This window comes from Python bivittatus, unplaced genomic scaffold (assembly GCF_059951505.1).
Source record: "Python bivittatus isolate LINGU-HERP-01145 unplaced genomic scaffold, Pbiv_v1 ctg000410_np1212, whole genome shotgun sequence".
Taxonomy (NCBI): Eukaryota; Metazoa; Chordata; class Lepidosauria; order Squamata; family Pythonidae; genus Python; species Python bivittatus.
Genome location: NW_028277067.1, coordinates 12,921,740 through 12,945,985, shown reverse-complemented (window position 1 = coordinate 12,945,985; position 24,246 = coordinate 12,921,740). Strand labels below are relative to the sequence as shown.

The 24,246-nt window shown below is 40.9% G+C and overlaps 1 protein-coding gene across 3 annotated transcripts in view; it reads left to right on the top strand.

The window, feature by feature from the left end:
• The window catches only part of MPP2 (MAGUK p55 scaffold protein 2), a 60,640-nt gene extending 38,772 nt beyond the window's left edge, over positions 1–21,868 (top strand). For all 3 annotated transcript variants that reach the window (XM_088143505.1, XM_007424847.4, XM_088143506.1), the window contains 8 exons: positions 261–488; positions 9,317–9,448; positions 11,203–11,308; positions 14,283–14,351; positions 16,299–16,460; positions 18,153–18,355; positions 18,916–19,044; positions 19,539–21,868. In XM_088143505.1, coding sequence (XP_087999631.1) covers positions 261–488; positions 9,317–9,448; positions 11,203–11,308; positions 14,283–14,351; positions 16,299–16,460; positions 18,153–18,355; positions 18,916–19,044; positions 19,539–19,715 — 1,206 coding nt within the window. In that variant the 3' untranslated portion in view covers positions 19,716–21,868. The remainder of the gene's footprint in view (positions 1–260; positions 489–9,316; positions 9,449–11,202; positions 11,309–14,282; positions 14,352–16,298; positions 16,461–18,152; positions 18,356–18,915; positions 19,045–19,538) is intronic.
• Positions 21,869–24,246: the final 2,378 nt, after the last annotated feature.

Sequence of the window (24,246 nt, the reverse complement as noted above, 5' to 3'; positions counted from 1 at the left end):
TGGCACATAATTATCATTGTCATCAAAGACTCTTGAGTAAAGGTCAACTCCTGGATTCTACATGGGCCTATCTATGTTATTTTCTTAAAAATAATATGGAAGTGGTTTGTCATTCCTTTCTTCAAGAGGTGTTTTTTAAAAACTCCCCAGCCTAGCCTATAGCCTAACCAGGTTCGACTTTACCTTAGGGTTGTTGTTGTTTCTGATAAGCCAAGGTCAGCTGTATGACCCTGTGTTTGCGTTTGTTTCTCTCATCCCAGGGTGTGACATTCCGTGTGGAGCGTGGTGAGCTGGTCATTGCACGTATCCTCCATGGTGGCATGATTGACCAGCAGGGGTTGCTGCATGTGGGTGATATTATCAAAGAGGTGAATGGGCAAGAAGTGGGCAGTGATCCACGAGCCCTCCAAGAAGTGCTAAAAAATGCAAGTGGAAGTGTTGTACTCAAGATCCTGCCCAGTTATCAGGAGCCACATCCACCACGCCAGGTAGGAGAACTCATCCCACCTTCTAAATTTGTTATTGCTAGTTGTGATCATCATTCTCCTTGACTAAAATACAGGACATATTTTTGATATTTTTTATTATTTTATACATCTACAAAAAGCAAAAACAAAATATGTGAACCCAAATAAAACAAAATAAGATATTAAAGACATATTATATTAAAAACAAAAATGCTAATTCAACTAAATACTAATTAAGTAAGAACTGCTAAACAACAAATTAAACCTTGACCACACAGAATTATATTGTCCACTCTACACTCCAAAAAGAGCCCATTCAAAAAATGAAAGTTGATCCATTTTATCAAGCCAACCTTTGGTATCCACTATACAAATGTATTTCCAAGAACATGTGATGAATTTTGGCAACAGTTCAAGCATGGTTAATTCAAAGTTCTTAATAAATAGATACATTCCAAATTTTTGAAATATAATTTAGCAACACAAAGTCACGTTAAATCAACTTCCTTCCAAGAATCTGGTTCACCATAGTGTGAATATTCAACCAATAAGAAGTAACCAAGGAATATCTCCAAAGCAGATGTACTTTACTACATCTCCAACATAAGTTTGACAATGTTTTTTAAATGTTAATTAGCCCAGTGGTCTGAAATACAATTTTTGATTAATTAATCTTGTGTTAAGATCATAAGAAATGTATTTGTGTCTTAAAACCTGAGACCACTGATTCCAATTTCAAAACTCCAATTCTCTATTCTAAATATCTTGTATATTATCCCTATTTATTTTAGTAGAGTTTTAAAATTGTTGATAAAACAATTCTTGGTTTAGCCTCTGAAAAAAAAATATCTCCAGTGCATTCAGGGCCATAGGGATTTCCAAGGCAGCCAATATATTTGAACCAAAGAACATAACAAATGTTTCAGCTGATTGTATTGCTGTTCAGTTATTTCTGAATTATCACAAAATGTTAAACAGTGATTAGAAGGAGCATTTCATTTTTTTCATTTGATTCACTAGATTAGAGATAGGAAATCTGATGCCCTCCAAATGTTTCTATAAAAGTTTCTTAATAAATTGTAAATTAAAAAATTAAAATTAAAAAGGTACATCAATGTATCTTCAGTGGAAGTGAAGCAAGAGAAAGTTCCCCCTCTCAGGGTTGGCCTGGAGCGTAAGTCTTAAAATGAGCTTAATCAGGAGGGGAATATGCCAGAGACTCCATCACATCTTAATTCAGAACTGGAATGGGATTATGGGCTAAAGCATGTGAAAGTGACATACCAGAAATCAACAGGTCTCTTCATTCTAATTGAGGCTGAGTGCTGTTATTCTTCATTTCTGACAAGTTCTGCTTAGGGGAGAGAGATACGTCTGGGGTCTCAGCCTGTCCTTGTGACAATGCCCCCCATCCCTGTTTTCCCTTAGCCAAGATACTTTTCATTCAGCTCCACTACACGGAGCCCTCCTTATGTCAGGCAGGGAGATTTAAACGTGAATTAATGCATGAGTGGTTTGGGCAAAGTGGTGTAAGTATTTAATAAGCAGATGTCAACTCAGTTATATATGGCCCACTAATGTCATCATGACAATGAAAAACTACAGGTTTCCCACACATTCCTTTGCTAATACAATCCTGGATGAGCTGGCAACTGCCATGAGCAAATTTCTGCTTAGAAGTCAAAGCTTTACGCTCTTTGACCTAAACCAGACTGGTCCTTATTTTCAGGTGAACCTCTGAACTGCCCCATAGTCCTTCAGAGAACAGAAGAATGAGAAAAAACTTAGTCTTCTGAGGCTACCTCAAAACTGATCAATACCTCTTTACTTGCCATATAAGTGTGTATCACTAACTGTGTAAAAGTTAGCCCTGAACCTGGGTCTGACCAGATGTGTTGGGATTACAGAATTCCCCACCAGCATGGCCAAAGGCAATCCCAGTACTTCTGGCAGGGGCACGTTGAGAAAGACTGGAACGTACGATTGGACTATAAGACCAGATTAGTATATTGCACTAAGCCAAAGTTAAATAACAGTGGTTTATTTAATAAACTACAATTGGTAGAAATTATACAAGACCATAAATCAAAACCAGATAAACCACATTGTGGCAAGCTCTTGTAGAAACTTGATTCTTCTCTTCCATTCTGCTGTTCTATCCAATCCAAGTTTATTAAGTTAGCTGTACAGGTAGTCCTCACTTAACGACCATTCATCCAGCGACTGTTCAAAATTATGACAGTACTGAAAAAATGGACTTACGACCCATGCCCCAAGTTATAGCCATTGCTGTGCCCCCACGGTCACATAATCAAAATTCAGGCACTTGGCAGCCTACCTGCACTTACGACCACAGGGGCGCTGCAACTCTCCTGCCTATTCTACCCCCCCCATCTATGCCCTTTTGGCTGCCCTCCATAGTGGCATTCAATGGCAGCTAGGCCTGAAGTAGAGGCCCAGGACCTTCAGCAGTCTCAGCCAGCTACCACCGCTCTGCAGGCCTCTACTTCAAAAGGATCACGAGAATGGGATGCACGATTTGGAGAATGAGGTCTTCTGAATCACCACTAGAACAGGGCTCTTGCCATTCTCCAAATAGCGTGCCCGTTCTCGCAAGACCTGGGGAAGACCAGAAGGTTTCTGAAGGATCACAAGAATGGGATGTGCGATTTGGAGAAGGAATGGCACAAGCAGCCTTGGGAAGAAGAACTGGTGTGGCAAGCAGCTGCCTCTCATACAGTAGGGTCAGGCAGGGTGCGCCTCGTCATCAGCAGGAGGAAAACAACGGTCAGCTGGGCACAGCAGAGCCTGTGGAGCGCAGGGCGGCCAGGGCAACTGGGGCTTTGCGCAGTGGTGCTGGGGTGGCTGGCCACAGTGTGGGGCTTGAGGTGGCATTTCTCAGTGGCAGCAGCAGCGCTGGGGCTGAAGTAGAGGCCTGGGGAGTGGTGGCAGCTGGCTGAGACTACTGAAGGCCCCAGCCCTCTACTTCAGCCCCAACCCCGGTGCTGCCACCAAGTGCCACTGTGAAGGGCAGCCAGAAGGGCATAGAGGGGGGGGAATAGGCAGGTGGGGAGAGTTGCAGCACCCCTGCAGTTGTAAGCGCTGCTGGGCTGGGACACTGAGTCTTCCAGGGTCGGCTATGGCTTTGCACCATACTGCACCCCCCCCCCGCAACTTGTGCATGGCCTATGCCGGGCCTCCCAGGGCTGCCCCACCCCCCTGCGGCACCCTCGTGCTCCTTACCTGGGACTCTCTCCGCTTAACAGTGGCAACCAGGAGCGCAGGGATTGTGGTTGCTAAGCAAAGTGGTCACGTGATGATTTGTTTTACAACTGCATCATTTAGTGACAGAAATTCCAGTCCCAATTGTGGTTGTTAAGCGAGGACTATCTGTACTATATTACATGAAACTTACAGAAATCAAGGGGCAAGTTAATAAAGTTTTATCTTCACTGGATTAATTCAGTGTATTTAGCCAGATAATTGAAGGAACCTCTTTATAATCAATTGCCATTGCCTTCAAGTAATTGGCCTATTTATTTATTTATTCAATTTATATAGCCACCCATCTCGCATTCATGATTCTGGGCAGCTCACACAGTTAAAACAACAACAAAAACAATCAACAAAATACAGATAAAACAATAAAGCATATAAAAAAAATTAAACCAATTAAAACCATAAAGTAAAATCAGCAGGAGAGTACAATTCGTATAGCACAATCAGTGCAGCCATCGAGCAGACTCCATGCCACCACCGGATCTCCAAGCATGATGGCAAACCCAAAAAATCTAACCTCCAGGGGGATGACGTCCCAAGGGCTGGTTCCACCACAGAAAAGGCTCTCTTCCTGTGTCCTGTCAGATGACACTCCTTAATGGACCAGACCCATAACATGCCTCTTCTACCAGACCTGATGAGACAGGTAGATATTACCAGGGAGAGGGCAACCTTAAGGCTACCATGGCAGCATGGTTTAATAACAAAAAAACCTCTTTGTCCAGGCTATAATCTAGATTAGGTTCCCAGATTTAGGAGAGTTTTATCTTTAGCTCAATTTAATGCTCTTGCCACAGCTGTTTTTGGAAGGGAAATATAGGGGGGAAAACCTTATGAAATTCAACACTGCCCCTGTGACACGGGTGCTATAGAAACTACAGTCCATGTTCTTTTGTACTGCCAGTTCTATAGGGATATTCGCCACCAGCTGATTACCCCCTTTTTATCTAAATTTCTGGGGCACTCTGATAATTTTTATTTGCATTATTTATTGGATAGCCAGGATCTATTTAAAAGTAGCAAAATTTTGCTACATTATGTGTAAGCTTTGCCCACAAACAGTTGCCAGTAGTCACTGATGTTAGGGGTTAACTTTGCTTGTTTGTTTTACTGAATATATTTTTATGGGTCAGTGACAGAAATAAAGTTTCTGTCTATCTAGATCAGATTTTCTCTGCACCATGGCCCCATCCTTTTTCTTGTATTGAAAAATCTATGTAATGTTAAAGGTAGGAGGAGCAAAGAACCATATTCATTCCATGAGATCTGACTGCGGTTTTATTGGTGCCCCCATATGTCATATTAGGGACCTCAGTGCTAGCTGATAAGAGGCCCTTCTGCAGCACCCGTCTAAGGTTGCTTACAACTTGCAAACACCTGACATTATCCTTATATTCTATTTATTCCTACTTGTAAATATCCAAACCATGGATCCTGTGAGATGAGCTCTGAAGGCTGAGGTTTAGCACCAAATATCAAAAGCAGAAAATAGTTGGGATAAAGTATATGTTGGTGTAATTTTGAAGGATAAAATATCTGTGTATGAAGTGTTGGTCTGTTCAGTTATGCAACAGTGCAGATATAGATTCAGAGTTGTGTTTGGAAATGCTAGAAGAGAGAGAGAGTGCACCCTAGATTGTACAACGGCACAGCAACAGTTTGCAGCCATAAAACATCCGCTGATTCCAAAGGGCAAGGTAAGTATGGAGTGGGGATAACATAAATGATCTTGTTCTTTTGTGAAAAGAAAGAGGATTATTTCATACCAGTGAATATAACAAATAGATGATAGCTAAATAAGGTGCATGGAAATCCAGCAAGTTTATGCATGTAAATGCATTTGAAAGGCTGCACTTGGGTGGAGGAAGCCTCTCCAACTATCACCCAAGAATTCATTTTACTATGGTGGAAGGGGCAGTTGAGAATGGGCAAAGTATTTAGCTTGGGCAATTCTTTTCTGGTTCCAAATGAGAAAGATGAAATGGCCAATGCCTGCCCATCACGGGAGCATATTTGAACTCCACACTGCTGAGACAGCTGTGGATGTAATTTATAGTAGAGAAAAAAGTAGAGAAAGGGTTAAACTTGGCTCCCACCTTTGCTTCTCTGATATCAGTTGCCTTTTTCCACACTGGCCTTCCATGCTTTGCTGACACCAGCAAAACTGTCAAGCTACAGCTACATGAGTTGACTTTCACTAAATTAAAATTAGCTTCATAGTAAAGCATGTGTTAGTCATCTTCAACTCCTGCCTTGGGCTTCCCTGCAATTTATGCTTTGACAGTGACATCAGTCTGATTTCAAGGCTACGGGCCATTCCTACAGCACACGTAACAACTGTTTTCAGCCAACAAAACCCAGCCTGCATTTTCTTTTCCAATGTACTACACATCCGGTCCCCTTTTACTTTGCAGGCAGGGTTGAACCCTCAATGCTATGCATTGTCGAAATGTTGAGGAAAAATGCAGAAGTGGAGATTTGGGAAAGAGATGAACTGAAATTTCCTTCTACCTTTGTTGCTGAACAAGTATTGAGCCTCAGAGTTCCTTTGCAAATCTTAGCCCTCTGCAACCCTTTGTATGTGGAGGAAAGGGAGAGTGAATGAAATGGCCTGAACAGACAGGCTCAGATATGACCGTTTCCTCGGAGACATCAACAGTTTTGTGCTGCCTGGAGTGCAAATAAAAGGAGTCTGTGATGCAGGGGAAAAAAACTCCAGAAATGTTTTTCATTTGCTGCCTTCCACTGCCAGGATCCATTGTTCAAAAAAGAGACAGCTGGCAGAATGGATCCTATATTGACCATGCTCTTGTTTTGTGGGTTTTTTTGATGGTATGTTGGCTATGACTTTGACTGTTGGATTGTCCTTTTCAGCTCACAAGGGGGCTCTTGTTAGCAACGGAGAAGAGTTACATCAAGCCATATGTATAAGCAATCTGACCTACTACAATGTATTCAGATGAAAGTGCAGCTAGGAATATGGTTGCCCATTTGATAGCACGCTTCTTTGGATTTTGAGATGCAGTTATGGGGTTGTGTAAGAAAATGTGGATCTTAGGAAAAGCAGCACACAAAAAGATGTGCATTGGGGTGTATTAGGAAAATATACAGATATTGGTCAGAATAAACTTGTCCCTGAATATAAGTAAAGCTTATAAAATACAGGAATAGATCACTCAATTCTTCATTGCTATCCTTGATGCTGCTATGTTCAGTTGTAAGCAGTTTATTAGTAAAGGAAACAGTGCCAAGGAAAAAGCAACCGGGGGCTCCCCTCATTCCTCTCCTCTCCTCTCCTCTCCTCTCCTCTCCTCTCCTCTCCTCTCCTCTCCTCTCCTCTCCTCTCCTCTCCTCTCCCCTTTCCCCTTTCCCCTTTCCCCTTTCCCCTTTCCCCTTTCCCCTTTCCCCTTTCCCCTTTCCCCTTTCCCCTTTCCCCTTTCCCCTTTCCCCTTTCCATCTACTAGGGTCCTGCTCTCATGTCCATGGTATGAAAATATTTATGGAATTTAGAAGTTCAAGATTTTGTAAAAGGCACCATCGAGGGCTCTATATCTTTGGATCAGGAAAACTTAGCCCTTAAGCCTATCCGAATTAGCTTTAATTTTACAGTAGATGTGAGCAAATTGCCCTTCGGTGAGCCTGCCACTTAACAGCTCAGAGAGCGGTGGCATTTGATATCAATATGCTGTGCAGGGACTGGCAGTTGAATCTAATTGTAATGTGAACTTCCAGCAATGCCCCTAGTATAATGATGCTCTAGGGCAACTTTTCTTAAATGGTATTCTAGGGAACACCAGTGTTCCCTGAACAACTTGAACATATTTAAAAAGCTAGCCTTAAGATCCAAGAGAATATTTTTTGTGGGTTTGAGATCCATTCCATTTCACTCATCTCCAGCACAAAGAGAAGGTTTTGGCAGATTTGTCCTAAAATGTCACATTGAAATAAATTGTGTGTGAGGGGGAAGCATCACTAGAAGGTTTTTGAATGTGAATGTGAAATTTCAAGTGAAAAGGTAATGAAGGCTGTATTACCTTTTCCATATAACTTCGTGAAAATGAATTTCCAGTACTCAGTACAAACAAGACCAGATATTGAACTAGGCTTAGCATTATGCCAAGACTGGTATAATAAATTCAGTCTAGATATTGATGAAATGTACTATCATATATAAATTCATATATCCCGTTAACATTTTAATCTAGGTATTAAAATTAAGAGAAAGATTATCATTAAAACATGTTTTATTTCAGTATTATTCTTTCACTTCTATGTATGTGTGTTGTTAATTTTTTAAAAGAAAATATTTTGAGTTCTGTGGTCTTGAAAAATATTGCATTGTGGAAAATTCAGATAGCAAGTGTGCTTAGCTCCCAGTTATATTTGGAGCATCAGGTCAGATTTTTTAGGAGAGGGGACAGGATAAGACAGCATTGGTAGATTCTGCAGAGATGCCAATATTAGCAATGAATCCTAAAGATGTAATTAATCAGTGATCAGATAAAGACGCTTTAACCATCCTTTTATATATTTTATGGGAGTGCTATCTCAGGAACCAGACTCCTCAGCCAAGCCCTTGCTCACAATAAACTCTGATCAGGAAAGATGAAAGCCCCAATCAGAGATAAATATTAACTGATATTTGAACCCAAACTATAATTAAGCATTGCACTGGAAATTGAGAGTACCCGTAATTACCATATTTGGTTTTTCCCAGATTCCACATTATAAGTTTCATATGAATTCTGAGGCATAGGAAAGAGAAAATGCTAAGGAGGCCTCTAGAATGGAGACAACCACAGCTGTTAGCCATAGATTGGGCAAACTTCCTTGTGTACATTCTTCTGCTGCTTTTATCTTTCAAGTAATTTTACTCATTAGCTGTACATTCCGTAATCCTAGCTTTGTAGATCCAATTGTACAATATACGGTGAACCTTGTATCTTTTCTACTGATCAAGCAAAACACAGCAGAGTCAGGAGTTAGTTTTTCTGGTGCTTATCTTATTGAAGCCTCTAGAAGAACAGTCTCCAAAGTCTGCAAGCATTACAATATATCCAAGCATATCAAAGTAATCAGGCAACAATACTGGATCACAGGCATACTTAATCAATCAGTAATAACAAAAACTCAATACATTACAGACCTTGGATTTCTTTTGTTTCAGACTTGATAGGTTAGAATCTTGGTGACTCTTGGATCAGTTCTTTGATTCTCACTCTTATTCCTCACAATTTTTCTTACCCAGCTTACACAGCTGGAATATGAGATGCAGAGATAAATGTCTGTAACTTAGAGGTGGTGAAGAGTCACTAAATTTGTTTATACTTGTGATGAAGGTTGGAAATCACTGCTTTATATATTTCTTTTTTCTTTCCTTATTATATTCCTACTTTTTTCTTCTTTTTCTTTTTTCTTGAACTTGTTACTTCTTTCTATTCTCTTTTCTTTCTTTAAGTTTAGTTTGTATTAGATTTTACTATTATAATCAAATTTTATATATATGTATTTATACACACACACACACACACACAATTTTCTTCTTACACAGCTTCCTTTTCCTCCCTTAGGTGTTTGTGAAGGCCCACTTTGATTATGATCCAGTCACTGACAATCTCATTCCATGCAAGGAAGCTGGTCTGAAATTTGTAGCTGGAGATCTTCTTCAGATTGTCAACCAAGATGATCCCAACTGGTGGCAGGTATCAGCCTTGTGTCTGTTCAATGAACTATGTGTAATATGGGGACTTGATGTAAGGTTCAGCAAGGACAAAACTCAGTTAGAACTCCTTATAGCTCTGTCACTCGGCAGAACGAGGCCATTGACTAATATAGCAGATGCTTAGAGAGAATAGTGACAGCTTCTCAGTTATTCTTCCAGAACCCTTAGCCATGCCAATATCAGTACAGGACTGTTTAGCTTTCATCCGTAAACTAGCATACTCTTGTGCTAGTTGGGTCCTACCAGATGCTAGTTTATGTAGTATCTGTTCCTGGAATGGAAATGAAGAATCGGGAACAACGCATATTGTTTCAGGCAGCAAAACATTTTGGGCTCTCCCTGCTTATAACGGTTTACTAAAAGCTTAGCACTAAAGTTAACAAGCTTCAGTTCCAAGGAGCATAATCACAGCCTTCTTGTGCTAACCTCTTTCTGTAGTTGTATCAGGATTGGTGTTTCAATCCATCTTATTCGTGACAGAGCATTTTTGGTAGACAAGTGAGACAAATTCACAGTACACTGAAATCTGGATGGAATAGGATAGAACCAACCCATTCTCACTTGGTTAAACCCCTGTGGTTTCCACCACCTCCCAATTCTTGTGGTCAAGTGATAAAATTCCTGCCAATTGTCCTTCCTTCAAGATTCCCACTCTTATTTGTTAAGACATTTCTTCCCTGCTCATTACATCCTTTGAATTATTTAAATTTGGTGACTGTGGTTAGAAGTTTCTTCCAGCTTCTGCAGAGTTATTTATTGTGTATTTAGATATATATAATTTTGCTCAAATTTACTCTATTCTGGATTGTTATAATAGCTGGTAGAAGAGGTTAGCAATAGAATATAATATTAAAATGAAAATGGAGGAAAATATGAAGATGCTGCTGCTGCTGTTAAAAGCAGGGCTGGGGAAAAGATGTTCACATCAATACTTTCGACAGAGTTTGTTAAATGAGAGTTTGTACTTTTTGTTAAAAGTGGTCTCAAAAACCACAACACTATTGAAATCAAGTTTGTATTAAGGTTGGGTTGAATATTACATGTGCATATATTTTGTTTTATTCTTAAGACAGAATAAATTGAGGCCCCTAAAAGGAATACAAATTTGATATATTTTGAGACTGATGCATGTTGAATTCTGCCTACCTCTTGGTGCAACTCTTTGTTGTAATATTTAGAGTATCAGCCATTGCAGTGAGACCACTCTGTTCACATTAGACCAACCCCTTATTCTTTCTTTCCACGTGACCTAGATGCAGTGTGAAAATAAAGATGTGGGTTCATAGAGCTGGGCAAAAATTAGAAATATTCTCTTCCAAATTTATAACCATAGAAGGAGAAAGGGTAGCATAACATGTCTTGTTATGACAGTAGCCCCACTATTGAAAAAGTTCCATAGGAGCAGTTTTTTATGATGTCTTTCCTTGGAATTTAATGGAAACCTGGGGAGCCAATGCAAACCATTGGAGAGAGAACTGAGCAGGGAAAGATAGGCCACCTTGCAACTTAGTAAGTCCAAGCACACCACGCTCACCCTTGAGAATTTTACCAAAGTTTTTCTTAGCCGTAGAAGGGGTTTCTAAAGCAAATTCTCCATCAAACTAAATGAAAACTGGTAGGAAAAAATGCAAGAATTTCTCTGCCTGGCACTGCCTGTTTAAATGGAGGACATGCCCTTTTCAGGACCTACTTGACTCCTATTCCAGATGCTCAAACCACCCTTTGTTATTGCAGGCCTGCCATGTGGAAGGTGGCAGTGCAGGGCTGATCCCAAGCCAGCTGTTGGAAGAGAAGCGCAAGGCCTTTGTGAAGCGTGACCTTGAGGTCACACCATCATCAGGTAAAAGGCACAGATCCTGTAGGCAGCAGAATTGGAATAACTCAGGGCACATGGAAAACAAGATTCTCAATAATGTTGACACGAGCAATAGAAAATTAGTGCCACACATTCAGATTCCGAGATCAGGCTGCAAGCATTTGTGAATATCAAAGCGCGAAGAACATAAGAGACCTTATTGACTCAGGCCTAAGGCCTGTTTGATCAAGTGACCAACCAGATGCATCCTGAAAACTCACAAGCAGCATAATGAGGGCGATAGCATCTTCTACAGCTGCTGCCAGTAGTTGGAATTTAAGGCATACTACATTTCGTTCTGGTCTGGAGCTTGTATAGAGCAGTGTTGTCCAAACTTGGCCACTTTAAGATGAGTGGACTTCAACTCCCAGAATTCCCCATGGCTGGCTGGGGAATTCTGAGAGTTGAAGTCCACTTATCTTAAAGTGGCCAAGTTTGGACAACACTGGTATAGAGCTATCAGGATCAGGAGCCATTAATAAGTTTCTCCTCTGTGATTTTTCCTTACCTTCTTTCAAAATTCTCTAAAGAAGTGATGGCTATCACCATATCTGTAGCAATGAATTACATAGTTTAACTGATGCATTTCATTAAAAAGTATTGTATTTATCTGAAAGAAAGACTACTATTTTCCCCACATAACTTTCTCCCACTCAGTGAGCTTCATGTTTGATGGACTTGAACTTGGATCTCCATGGACCAAATCCAACATTTTAATCTTTATACAAAAGTGTTGGGGTTTCTTCTCTCTGAACTTTCTTTTGGGGAAGACTTTGGGAAGAATTCAGGGTTATCTTTCTTTCAGGTAAGTATGAGGGTTGAATGAAAAGTAATGCCTCCAATATTATACATTTTAAATTTTGTATTTAAATATTGTTTGTTTGTTGTTAGTTTTTAGTTTTTTTTCTTTTTTGATTTATTGTGTGTTTATGTTGTATGTCACCCAGACTCTCACAGTTGGGTGGCTTTAAACATCTTGAAATAAATAAAAATAAAGAAATAAAGTCACCAACAGATGGCAGTACTGATGCGCTAGAACCTTGCTGTCTGGGGAATCCTGGGAGTTGAAGTCCACAGGTCTTAAAGTTGCCAGAGTTGAGAAACACTGGGCTAGAAGCTCTGACATGTTTTTTAGTACCTGTTATTTCACTTATTTCTGTGAGAAAAGGTTGTATTACTGTAGCTCATGAAATGGAAATCTGCAGTGAATACTCATCAATGCACTTTAAGCAATATGCTGTGATTGAGTTTTTGACTGCTGAAGGAGTCCCTCCATCTGGGCCAAAAAATATAAAAATAGTGAACTGGGAATTGCTGATTTGTGTAATCAAGAACAAAGTAGATGACCTGTGATAGCAGCTGAAGAGTTTTACATGAGAAAGGTTGATGAAATAATTAAGGACAATGAAAGGGAAATTGTTGTCAAGCTTAGCATTTTGCAGAAATGTGTATCAGAAAGTTTATGCAAAATGGGTTCCTCACAAGCTGACAGCAGAGATGAAAGCTTCAACAATTGAAATTTATAGCAATTGTTGTTGTCATGCTGTGAGAATGAAGGTGAGGAATTTCTTCACAGTATTGTGACAGCAACAAAATATGGGCTCATGATTATGATCCAGACATGAAGTGTCAGTCCATGGAGTAACATCATAAAGCTTCACCTGCGGGGGGAGGGGGCAGGCTTTAGCAGAAAAGCTCATGGTTACAGGTTTTTTTGGGACACAGATGGTGTTATTCACATGGATTTCCTTGAACCTGGCAATGCTATCAACTCAGAGCATTCCATTGCAGCACAAACATTTTGTTAGAATGATTCAGCAGAGTTCAGGAGCGTAAGAAGGAAATTTTCCTGCAACACAACTCTAGGCCTCCTTATGAACCATCCAAGAGGCAATTGCAAAGCTGGATCTCACTGTCTTACCCCATCCGCTATGTAGTCATCTTGGCACTGTGTGACTTCCACCTTTTCCCAAAATTGAAGGAACACCTTTATGGGCATCTGTTTGACCCAAATGAAGAAGTAGAAATGATTGTCTGGACCTGGTTGAAGGGACAAAGTGTGGAGGTTTTTATGACAGCCTTAAGAAACTTGTCCATTGTTGGCAGAGATTTCTAGTAAATGGTGGTGATTACATGGAGAAGTAAATACAGGTAACAAAAGAAGTAATGTCAAGGATTATTTTCCTGTTTCATTTATTAAAATATTTATATTTAAAGTAATGGTGGAGGTATTATTTTTCATTGAACCCTTGCATGGTACTTACTTTTATTGGTCTTAAGTCTTCCCTGTTTTCCTCCTCCTCCTAATAATTTTCTTTGTCCTGATTGGTTTCCAGTTCAGTTTTGTGAATCTGTAGCATAGTTAGATAATTCTATATTCTGGATTTCTAACCATTTTAAAGGGCAGGATACTTTTCTGGATGGTAATATGAATTATTTTATTTATTTCAAAGTATGGTAAATCACTGTTGGAGGTCCATTTATTCATTTTCTGATGAGACCGTGGATTTTTTCTGAGGTCCTACACCTGATCAGCCTTCAAATTCTACCAGTGAACTAATGCTATCTTGATTCTGTCAGCTCAATTGTATTTGCCCTTATTGCATAGAGCCTTTTAGATCACACCAAAGACACTTTTAGTCCAATCTTCTACTTCAGTGTTCCAAACTCAACTAAAATTGCATAATCTTAAGGGCTCACTACTGCCAGTCAGTATCACATCATGTAGAAATAACTTAAAGATGTCATTATCTGTTTTATCCTATCAAAAAAAAAAAAAAAGATAGGATTGGAACTCACAGCTCTTTGACTATAAACAGAGAACAATTATTATAATGAGGCCATTATTTTGTACAGGATTTTTATTATTATTTCCTAGAGCTACCTCATGCTGGAATTTTACTGGTCCCTCTTCCAGCTCACTGAATTGGCTTCACATTTTCCTTTCTTCTTCTGGCAGGCGCCTTGTGTGGAAGCCTTAGTGGGAAGAAAAAGAAAAGGATGATGTATTTGACCACCAAAAATGCAGGTAAGTGAACTCTGCAGGTCTCATTTTTTCTAACTAATGCCAGAAGCAAATATAGTTGCAGGAATCCCTGAGAAAACACCATGTCCTGTAATCTTCTCCATCCCAGCATGTTTGTTTGTTTATTGTATTTATATAGCTGCCCATCTCACATAACCAATGTGTTATTCTGAATGAAAGAAAGGTAAGAGGAGGAAAAATTCTCTTTCTTTGCTCTGATTGATTGATTGATTCATTGATTGATTGAATGATTGATTGCTGGTGTGGGTCTTCCGGGCTGTGTGGCCGTGTTCTGGAAGTTTTGTTTCCTAACGTTTCGCCAGCACCTGTGACCGGCATCTTCAGAGTGCAGGAGCACAGACAGGAGCAGTTTTCTCTGTGCCCAGGGTGATGTGACCCTTTTTGTGGGTATTTATAGAGATCTGGGGGGGGGGAAGGGGGGGATTGGGGGTGTGTGTGTGGGGGTTGGGTTACTGAGTGGCTGCTTGTTTTGGTGTCAGCATCTGTGTGTATCTTCCTGGGGATTAGGCAGGGTTTTTTCTTCTACTGAATTGTTAATGAGGGGCTGCTGGGGGTGATTAGCAAGTTCATTGTGTGAACTGTTCACATGTCCTGGTGGTTGAGCTGAGTTCGTTGACCTTTTGCAGGCTGTATTTTTCAGGATTGGTAGCCAGGTTTTGTTGATTTTTAGACTCTCCTCTTTTTTATTGAAACTGTGCTGGTGTTTGTGAATCTCAATGGCTTCCCGGTATAGCCTGGTATGAACTTGCTAATCACCCCCAGCAGCCCTCATTCAGTAGAAGAAAAAACCCTGCCTAATCCCCAGGAAGATACACACAGATTCTGACACCAAAACAAGCAACCACTCAGTAACCCAACCCCCCCTCCCAATCCCCCCTCCCCCCCCCTCAGATCTCTATAAATGCCCACAAAAGGGCCACATCACCCTGGGCACACAGCCACACAGCCCGGAAGACCCACACCAGCCATCGTATGCCGGCCGTGAAAGCCTTCGACAATAGATTGATTGATTTGTTTATTTATTTAGAAACTTCTATGGCCGCTAACTTCTATTATCCAAGATAATCCTAGGTGGCTCACAATAATATTAAATAGAATAAATAAAACAAACCAACCCCAGGACAGCATCGCATATCCCAAATGCAGTGGCACAATATCATATAGTCTCCCTATACTCTTATATCTGCTGGGCTTGCTTCTATCCTAGCCCAGAGCCTGGGTGAAGAGCCAGGTCTTCACGGCCCTCCAAAAGGCTAAGAGGGTGGGGGCTCTCCAACTCTCAGAGGGGAGACTGTCAAAGAGGGTCGGGGCAGCCACAGAAGAGGTCTATTTCTGAGGTCCTGCCAGATGACAACATTTAAGCGAGAGGACCTGAAGCTTGCCTACCCTGTCTGACCTGATGGGCAGATACCCTCAGGGAGAGGTGGTCCTGCAAATAACCTGGTCCTGTGCCATTTGGGGCTTTAAATATTTTTGTAGAGACCCTTCAGAAGAACAATATGTTTAGAATTTATTACACTACTTCCCTTAGTTCATGCTTGCTTGCAGAACTGTGAATTTATAGTAGTTAATTTGGGAGCTGGGGAGGTCTGGAGAGGCTGACATTCCTAGTAAATGAAACTGTTGGATTTTGGGAGTTGGAATAAAAGGGGTTGATTTGGCAGATGGATAACTTAGTGATGTTGCCTCCATTTGGATGAATCAGGCCATTTCAAAAGAAGCACCTCTTCTTATATAGAAAATAAGATACAAAAAAAGAAATCAAACAAACCTATTTCAAATCTATCCAACATTTTTCTTTGGAAAAATTGCCAAGACTAGATTCACACAGCACAGCCTGGAGAAACGAACACTGTAGTTCCTAACCTGCCTGAGGGTCACGGGGCTCTGCAGTACAGCTAACAGTGATTTCTTTCCTCTTTACTGCAGAGTTTGATCGACACGAACTGCTGATCTATGAGGAAGTAGCTCGAATGCCCCCTTTCCGCAGGAAAACGTTGGTGCTCATCGGTGCCCAGGGGGTTGGACGGCGCAGTATTAAGAACAAGCTTATCATGTCTGACCAGTCTCAGTATGGAACCACCATCCCATGTGAGTCATGGCCATGGTGGAGTATGGAACAGAGGACCTTTTGGCCAGATTTGTTCTCAGTGGGTTTCTGTGTACTTTTCTGCTATATTCTAGTAGCATTATTTAGTTGCAGAATTGGGCAAGAAGAATTTATAGGAAGTTGGAGATGGGCAGCCTGTGTGATTTTTGCCCACCAATAGGAAACTTTTTCCATTTGAGGAACAGAAGTTATCCAGAGTCAACTCTTACTTAAATGCTGACAGTGAGACAAATGTCCTTTGTTACACTTAAATATATGGGGCTCAGGGCAGCTGTATAGCATACAGGTCTGTGTTTCAAATGCTTGCTCCTGCTTCCAGTTCTCTGCATCTGTGATCTCAAGCAACTAATTCACCTTCCTCAGGAATAGCACCAGTCATGTTTTATGCGTGCTTGTGTTTTCATGGAAACCTTTTCATCATGCAATTCCTTGGTGAGAAATACTAAGCAATGCTGAGGTCCTTTTTAGTGGAAAATATTTTGATTTCACAGAGAGGCAGATTGAGCAGGAATTATGTTCCTGAAGCAACCCGTGGAGTCCTGGAGGCCGTAGCAAAAAGGTGGATTTACTCTAGGTTCTCTGTTCTCTTCGTTGAATGGATTGCCTAAGTTCTTATGAAGTTCTGCTGCAAAGATGTATCTGAGAGCCAGTGTAGTACTGTACAGTGGCTGGTATATTGGACTTAGCTGGGAGAGATTAGGTTCAAGTCCCAACTCAAACATGGAACTCCTTGGGTGACTTTCAGTCAATTCCTTTCTCTCAGCCTAACCTCTCTCACAGGGCTGTTGTGGAGATAAAATTTGGAGCGATTCCCTGTAAGCTGAACACTGAGCTCTCAGCAATAATTACTTGATTTTCTGCTATTTGTCCTTTGATTACTCAGCAGTGAGAATTTGCTAAATTAATGCTGGCTCTAACTTTTGGCCTAGTTTCTGCCATTCTTCCAAAACAGGAGAAAAAATTTTTTACAAAGCCTTAAATGTTTTGTTTTTTACTGATGTAGTCAGCCCCCTGCCCAATAACTTCATCTGCCTTGCTTAATTTAATGATTACGCAACATGAACTGTGCTTTTGAAAATGCTGTGCTAGCTTGTTTAAGCCCTGGAGAGACAGTGAGAGCACTTTCAAAGAGCTTTAAGAGTGTGTGTCACACCTTTCGTTGGCTAGTTTGATGAGCATTTGAAAGCACTTCCCCTCCTCTTTTATGAGAGATTGCAAGGCATTCTTTTAACTTAAAGAAATTTTCAGCCTGTAAGCTACAGAGAAGTATTCCTTATTTTCAAAGGATATAAAATAGAGGGGGGATAATTGCCATCCCAATTTTATCATGAAATGATTTCACTCAGAAAATTGGGTGAAGGCAACATGAGGGAAAGAGGATGCACGAGTAACCCAAGAAGGAATATACCAAGAAATAAGAAGAAAGATAAGAGGAAATATTATATCATCGGGCTCTAGAGATTAAACCCAAAAGTTTATACTAGGTCCTTATTCTTATAGGAACCCAGTGAAGGATCTGCTGAGATATGGAGAAACAAAATAAGGTCCAGGACCATGCAAAAAGCATTCTTCTGGACCTGGATCAAGAGGAAGGACTATGTACCTGTTCTGGCCTAAAAAGATTGCCAAACTCTGTTCTAACTGAACCCAGTTTCTTAATCTATCTCTGACAGACACTTCACGGAGGCCCAAGGAGCATGAAAAAACTGGACAAGTGTATAGCTTTGTGACTAGAAGTGAGATGGAGAGAGACATCAAAGCAGGCCGCTATCTGGAACATGGTGAATATGAGGGGAATCTCTATGGAACCAAGATTGACTCTATCCATGAGGTCGTTGAGTCAGGCAAAATGTGTATCCTGGATGTCAACCCACAGGTAGGGAGCCTTTCCCACTGTCCACTGGTTACTTAGGTAAAAATTTGTGTATTTACAGGATTTGGGATACTTTGGATTTCTGTAATTTTTAAAAATCTAAGTATATCTGTATAAATTCTCAATATGCCAGTTTATTCAATTGTAATAATCCTAACTAACTATGACAGAGAAATGGGAATCCCCCAAATTCAGTTTTCTCTCTTATTATTCAAATGGTGACATTTGTTCTGTCTCACGTCCATATCACTTTGCAAATGGTATCTCCACACATTTTTCTCCTAACTTATGTGGAGAAGCTAACAATTTAGCATATTAGACAAATCAGCTGTTCTCTAGGTCACTGTCTACCTTGGTTTGTTTGTCTGTATGAACTCAGGGTACTGAATTAGTGTTGTGCTAACCTGGAAAATGGAATAATACCACGACCAGGTTAAATACCAGGTTAAATGTGTGACTACAGAAAGAGTGAATGGCATCTCTGTTTTGTATAGTTACCTAGCATGTGTGGAAAGACAGGTATTTGTACTGGCAGTCATTCTCTTTGTTGGATATTTGGATAGGCTGTGAAGGTGTTGAGGACAGCTGAGTTCGTCCCCTATGTGGTGTTCATTGAAGCACCAGATTTCGAGACTTTACGAGCTATGAACAAAGCAGCTTTGGAAAGTGGTGTGGCTACTAAGCAACTCACGGTGAGTCTCCATGGGGAGGTTTCAGAGTCATGGAATTGAGAAGTGACAGGTTGGGAATGGAGCTAACTATCCATGCCAAATTGTTTAACTCGATGAGAACCAAAATCTGAACTTCTAGAGTTTGTGTGGAGAATATACTATCGAACTGTGATTATAATTCAGTGACCTATAACGGGGTGGGTTTACCTTTTGTTGGCCCAGAAGCCGCACTTAACGTTATTTGGAAGGCTGAAAGCTTCAGTGGGTGGAGTGATGGTGCAAAGTGATTGAGGCCATGTTATGCACAAGTGGAGTCAGCATTTTATTTTTATCCCTTAGTTTGGGAGGGGGTCTTGTTCTGTTTTTTTTTTTAACTATATTAAATTTATTTTAGGGACTGTGCCACAGTTTTTGTGTGTTTGCATGTCAGAGTGGTGTGAAACCCACTTGAAGAACTTCAGTGGTTGCCTTCCTTTGATTTACAGCCTGCTCTGCTTTTTTGTGTATTTAACCAGGATGCTGACCTGAAGCGGACAGTGGATGAGAGCTGCCGAATCCAGCGAGGCTATGGGCATTACTTTGACCTCTGCTTGGTCAATGATAATATGGAGCGGACATTCCAGCAACTTCAGGAGGCCTTGCAGAAGCTGTACAGTGAACCACAGTGGGTTCCTGTCAGCTGGGTTTACTAGAAGGGAGCTCCCTCTGCTGTCCATAGCCTGAGAGCCTTGGTTTTCCCCACCTTCTACTGTCTCCATTTTTGCCAGGGGACCTAGATTTCTTATCTGCCCATGTCCCTTTTCAACCATCAAGCTTATCCAGGTGTCTAGGCTGTGTAAGTTAAACTCAGTTTGCCTCACTCTATTCTAAAGAGAAAGTGTTTCCTCATTCCATTGCAGAACACCTTCAGCCTACCAGGAATTCTTTTTACTGCCATAAGTGAATGGATGTCCCTCATCCCCTCCTTTCCTTTCCTTTCCTTTCCTTTCCTTTCCTTTCCTTTCCTTCCCTTCCCTTCCCTTCCCTTCCCTTCCCTTCCCTTCCCTTCCCTTCCCTTCCCTTCCCTTCCCTTCCCTTCTTTCTTTCTTTCTTTCTTTCTTTCTTTCTTTCTTTCTTTCTTTCTTTCTTTCTTTCTTTCTTTCTTCCTTCCTTCCTTCCTTCCTTCCTTCCTTCCTTCCTTCCTTCCTTCCTTCCTTCCTTCCTTCCTTCCTTCCTTCCTTCCTTCCTTCCTTCCTTCCTTCTTACAGTAAGTTGTTTAATTATGAATTCAATGTGGTGGACACAGAATTGGAGGAGGAGAGGAGCAGAGCTACAAAATACCCACAATGCCTTGCTAGATTTGCTACTCCTGATCCTCTCGGTTCATAACTCATCCATTGTGAGATGAGAAGGATATTTCTCCAGTCACAGCTAACTCACTGCCAAAACCCCTGTTTTTCTAGATGGACCACAATTCTGATATTGCCAAAAGGACCGTCAGCCTGAGATAATTGGATGTCTTGCTCACCGAGATTGTTGAATCAGGGCAGAATGCCTTGCCCCACTGTAAGCCTGGTCTGCAATACTGTTGCAAGATTTAAAGGGGATTTATGGATGCATCCATAAAAGGTTTATAGTGGAAAATTATGATTGATGGGTCTGTTGGTAGGAACTTTGGTTCAGAAACTAATGCCTTGGAGACACTAGGACAGTGCCACAAATGCAGTGATAAGAAGTATGTGTCTCAGTTTTGCTATCTGTAAAATGGGGCTAAGTATAATGGGGATTATGTTTACACTCTGTGGTATTATTTATGAATATGGAACCCCTCACTGCAAAGAATTGCTTTGGCATATTCAGAGTGCAGATCTCTTGCTTGAAATCTTGGAGAGTTATTCCAAATCATAATAGACGAGGTGGATTAGTAGTCCAGCCGAATCAGACAGCTTCATATAAAATTTCCTATGTTCAGCTGGGATTTGTTCCTCATCCTACCAGCCTTTCAGAAACTGATGTATTAATAGGGAAGATACTTGGCTGTTAAGGAAAACAACAGAAATTATTTCAGCCTTCCTCAACCTGGGTGCCTTCCAGGTTATGGACTTCATCTTCCAGAATTCCCAGTCATGTCATCCTGACTGGAAAATTCTTGGAGGTGAAGTCTATACATCAGGAAGATGCCAAGTTGGAAAAGACTGACTTGTACTAATCATGGATCCAAATTGCTGCTGCTTCACGTTGATTGTAAAACATGCTGATGCATACCACAAATCTCTTCCCCACTGTTTCTATATCCATTCAGCACAGGCTTCTCAACCTACACCATCCACATGTGCGAACTTCAGAACTCCCCAGGCAGCACGGCCATTGCTAAGAATGCCTCATGTTGAGAAAGGCTGATCAGTTCCTTGGTTGGGCCAACCTTGCCTTCAGTGGGATTCCGTTGGGTTGGAGGAACGGCCGTGATGGGCCGTCCAGTTTCTCTCCATCTTGGCTTTTGCCAGAATGCTTCAGTGCTTCTTGATTCTAGGGTTCCTGACAGAACAACTACCACTACCTCACATACTATGGCAGCTGTTACATGATGGTAGAAGCCTTGGGCTCAGCTTTTCACTGCCAGTTCTAGAACGGCATTTCTAGCAGCCCTTTTGTATGCATCTATTTCTTTATTTCCTCCTGTCCTCATTCTGATTTTTTCCACATCTTAAATGATGCTTGGAAAGATGCTGAGTCTGGCTTTAATTGGTTGGAACAGGGACACAGCAGTGTGAAGGGAAGAGATTAACAGCCCTGATGGATCTAGCCCAGAGTTTCTCAACCTTGGCAACTTTGAAAACGTGGACTTCAACTCCCAGAATTCCCCACCCAGCCATGCTGGCTGGGGAATTCTGGGAGTTGAAGTCCACATGTCTTCAAGTTGCCAAGGTTGAGAAACACTGATTCTAGTCCAGGATTTGGTGTCACACAGTGGCCAGCCACATGCTCCTGTGGAGATACAAAAGTGATCACCCTCTTCCAGCGTTCTCTAGCAACTGATCTCTAGGGTAGACTGCCTTTTTATTCTGGAGGAAGCATGAATTTGTCTTGTCCTCTTTTAAAACCATTAAATTGTGGCCGCACCACATCTGACGGCTGCACATTCTGTAATTTAACTAGGCTTTGTGTTTCTTTGTATTGGTTCTGAATCTCCCCCACATTCAGCTTCAGCATGGAAAGATTTCTCTTTTCCGCTGGAAAAATAGACTCTACATGGGTGACTGGCTCACTACATACCCTGCCATCTCTCCGATGTTTTAGGGACCTTGTTAGATTTTCCTTTCTTGTAACCAGAGTGTTTACTTCAACAGAGATTTGTAAAGCAATAACTCCATCTGCTGGTAATCTAGTGTGTGGGCATATCACTTTAGTGTCCTACAAGCACTGTTCAGGGAAGTTTAAATCCACTTGAGTATTGTGGGGCCAGCAATTCATCAAGGCAGCTTTATATTTACGTATTGGCTACAGCTCGATATTTTTTCCTTTTTTGGAAGTATTCCCATATGCCACTAAACACACACATGAGAAAGGGGTAATGCTGGGGACGGTATGTGTGTGTGTAATTAAATGCTTTGTTATTGGGCAAGACTAGCAGGACATCTATTTTGTCAATGTGGAAGCCCACCTTCGCATAGCAATCATTTTACGATGTAGCCACAATATATTCTAGATCTCCTCATTATCACCCAAAGATTGGGGACCATTATTCTGATCCATATTTTCTTCCCCATCTGCTTTGCAAGGAAAGCATGGTCCAAAAAAACAAAACAAAATTTCTGAGATTTATCCTGTTTTCGCTTCCTGTTGTTATTACAACAAAGAAGTGAGAAAAAATTCCTACAGCCCAGCCTCAGTTTCTACACTATGAGTGTGATTAGCTGGGCTTTACTCTGTGATCAGCCCCACTGCAGAGTAGATTTAAAGTGATCTACTAAGGTGGCCCTCTGAAGTAGACTAGAGGAAGGAAACGGTTGGTGCCTAAATGGAGCATCCGTGTTTTTCAAGATGGGTCTAGCAGGATAGAAGCATTTGGCTTTTGTGTCAGGCAGCAAAATGGCCCTGCACCAATCCTGTTTTACTCTTTCATTCATTTCATTTGTATTCTTCTATGCTTAAGCCCTTCGCATTCCCTCAGTTTTGATCCTTCCATCTGTATGTCCTTAAACAACTCAAATGTAACATTTGTCTGGATTTTTAAGTCTTGCTTTCAGCATTATCTGTCTCATTAATTACAAGGGCTAGATTTTTTTTTGTATGTTTCTATAACATTAGTCATAAAAACACGTATAATATACATGATCAAAGAGATCCACAGAACAGTCTACTTTGTTAGTATTTTAGTGACTATTTATTTGGGCACTTCCCTTTCTGTGTGCATTTATATATGTCGCTGGTGAACAGTATTAACATTTCTAAAATTTTTGCTTATATATATATTTAAAACTGTATATACTGTGAAATAGAATCCCACCTTGGAAATGTCATTTCCTTGTGTTCCTCCTCCTCTTCCTCCTTTAATTCCCCCCCTCCCCCAATCTTGCTGTTATCTTCCCCTTGAATAATCTGGTGTGTTTTTAAAACCAGAACCATTATTTAAAAGGTAAATAGTTGAGTGTCCATTTACTGTCTGTGTTAGACAAGTTTTCTCAAAAGTGTGATTACTTCAATTAGCACCATGTACTTGCAAATGATGATTTATGTCTTATTTTTAAAAGATCCTATGTCTTGAAGGCTTGGCTTGGCAGCGTGTCCTCTTCTTTATAAGTGTTTCTTTCCCCTTGATGCTAGGCAAAATGCATTCTGTGTAGATAGCCAAAAGAGAAAGTATCCAAGTTTTCCTACTTTGAATTACGTTTTATTATAATTGCATATTTATTTTTAAACAAGAGTGATTCACTCAATATAGGAATGTTTCAAGTTTATTGTGCAGTTACTACTAATCACTGAAGAACCTAATTTGAACTGTCACTGCCAATACTTGATCTCGGCTCCCAACTCTCACCCTATCGTTGATTCTGTGTTAGTTCAGGTATTCTGGAAAAGATTCAGATCCGTGATGAGTTTTTCAGGGCACTGAGCTTTGGAGTGGAGATGATTTGCAGTTGCCTGTTCGCCTTCCAAGGTGCCTTCTTCTGCACTTCTGCAAATGCCCATGTTCCCAGGTGCGTTACAAACTGGCAGTGGCGGTCACAAGGGCTGCTGCAGGAG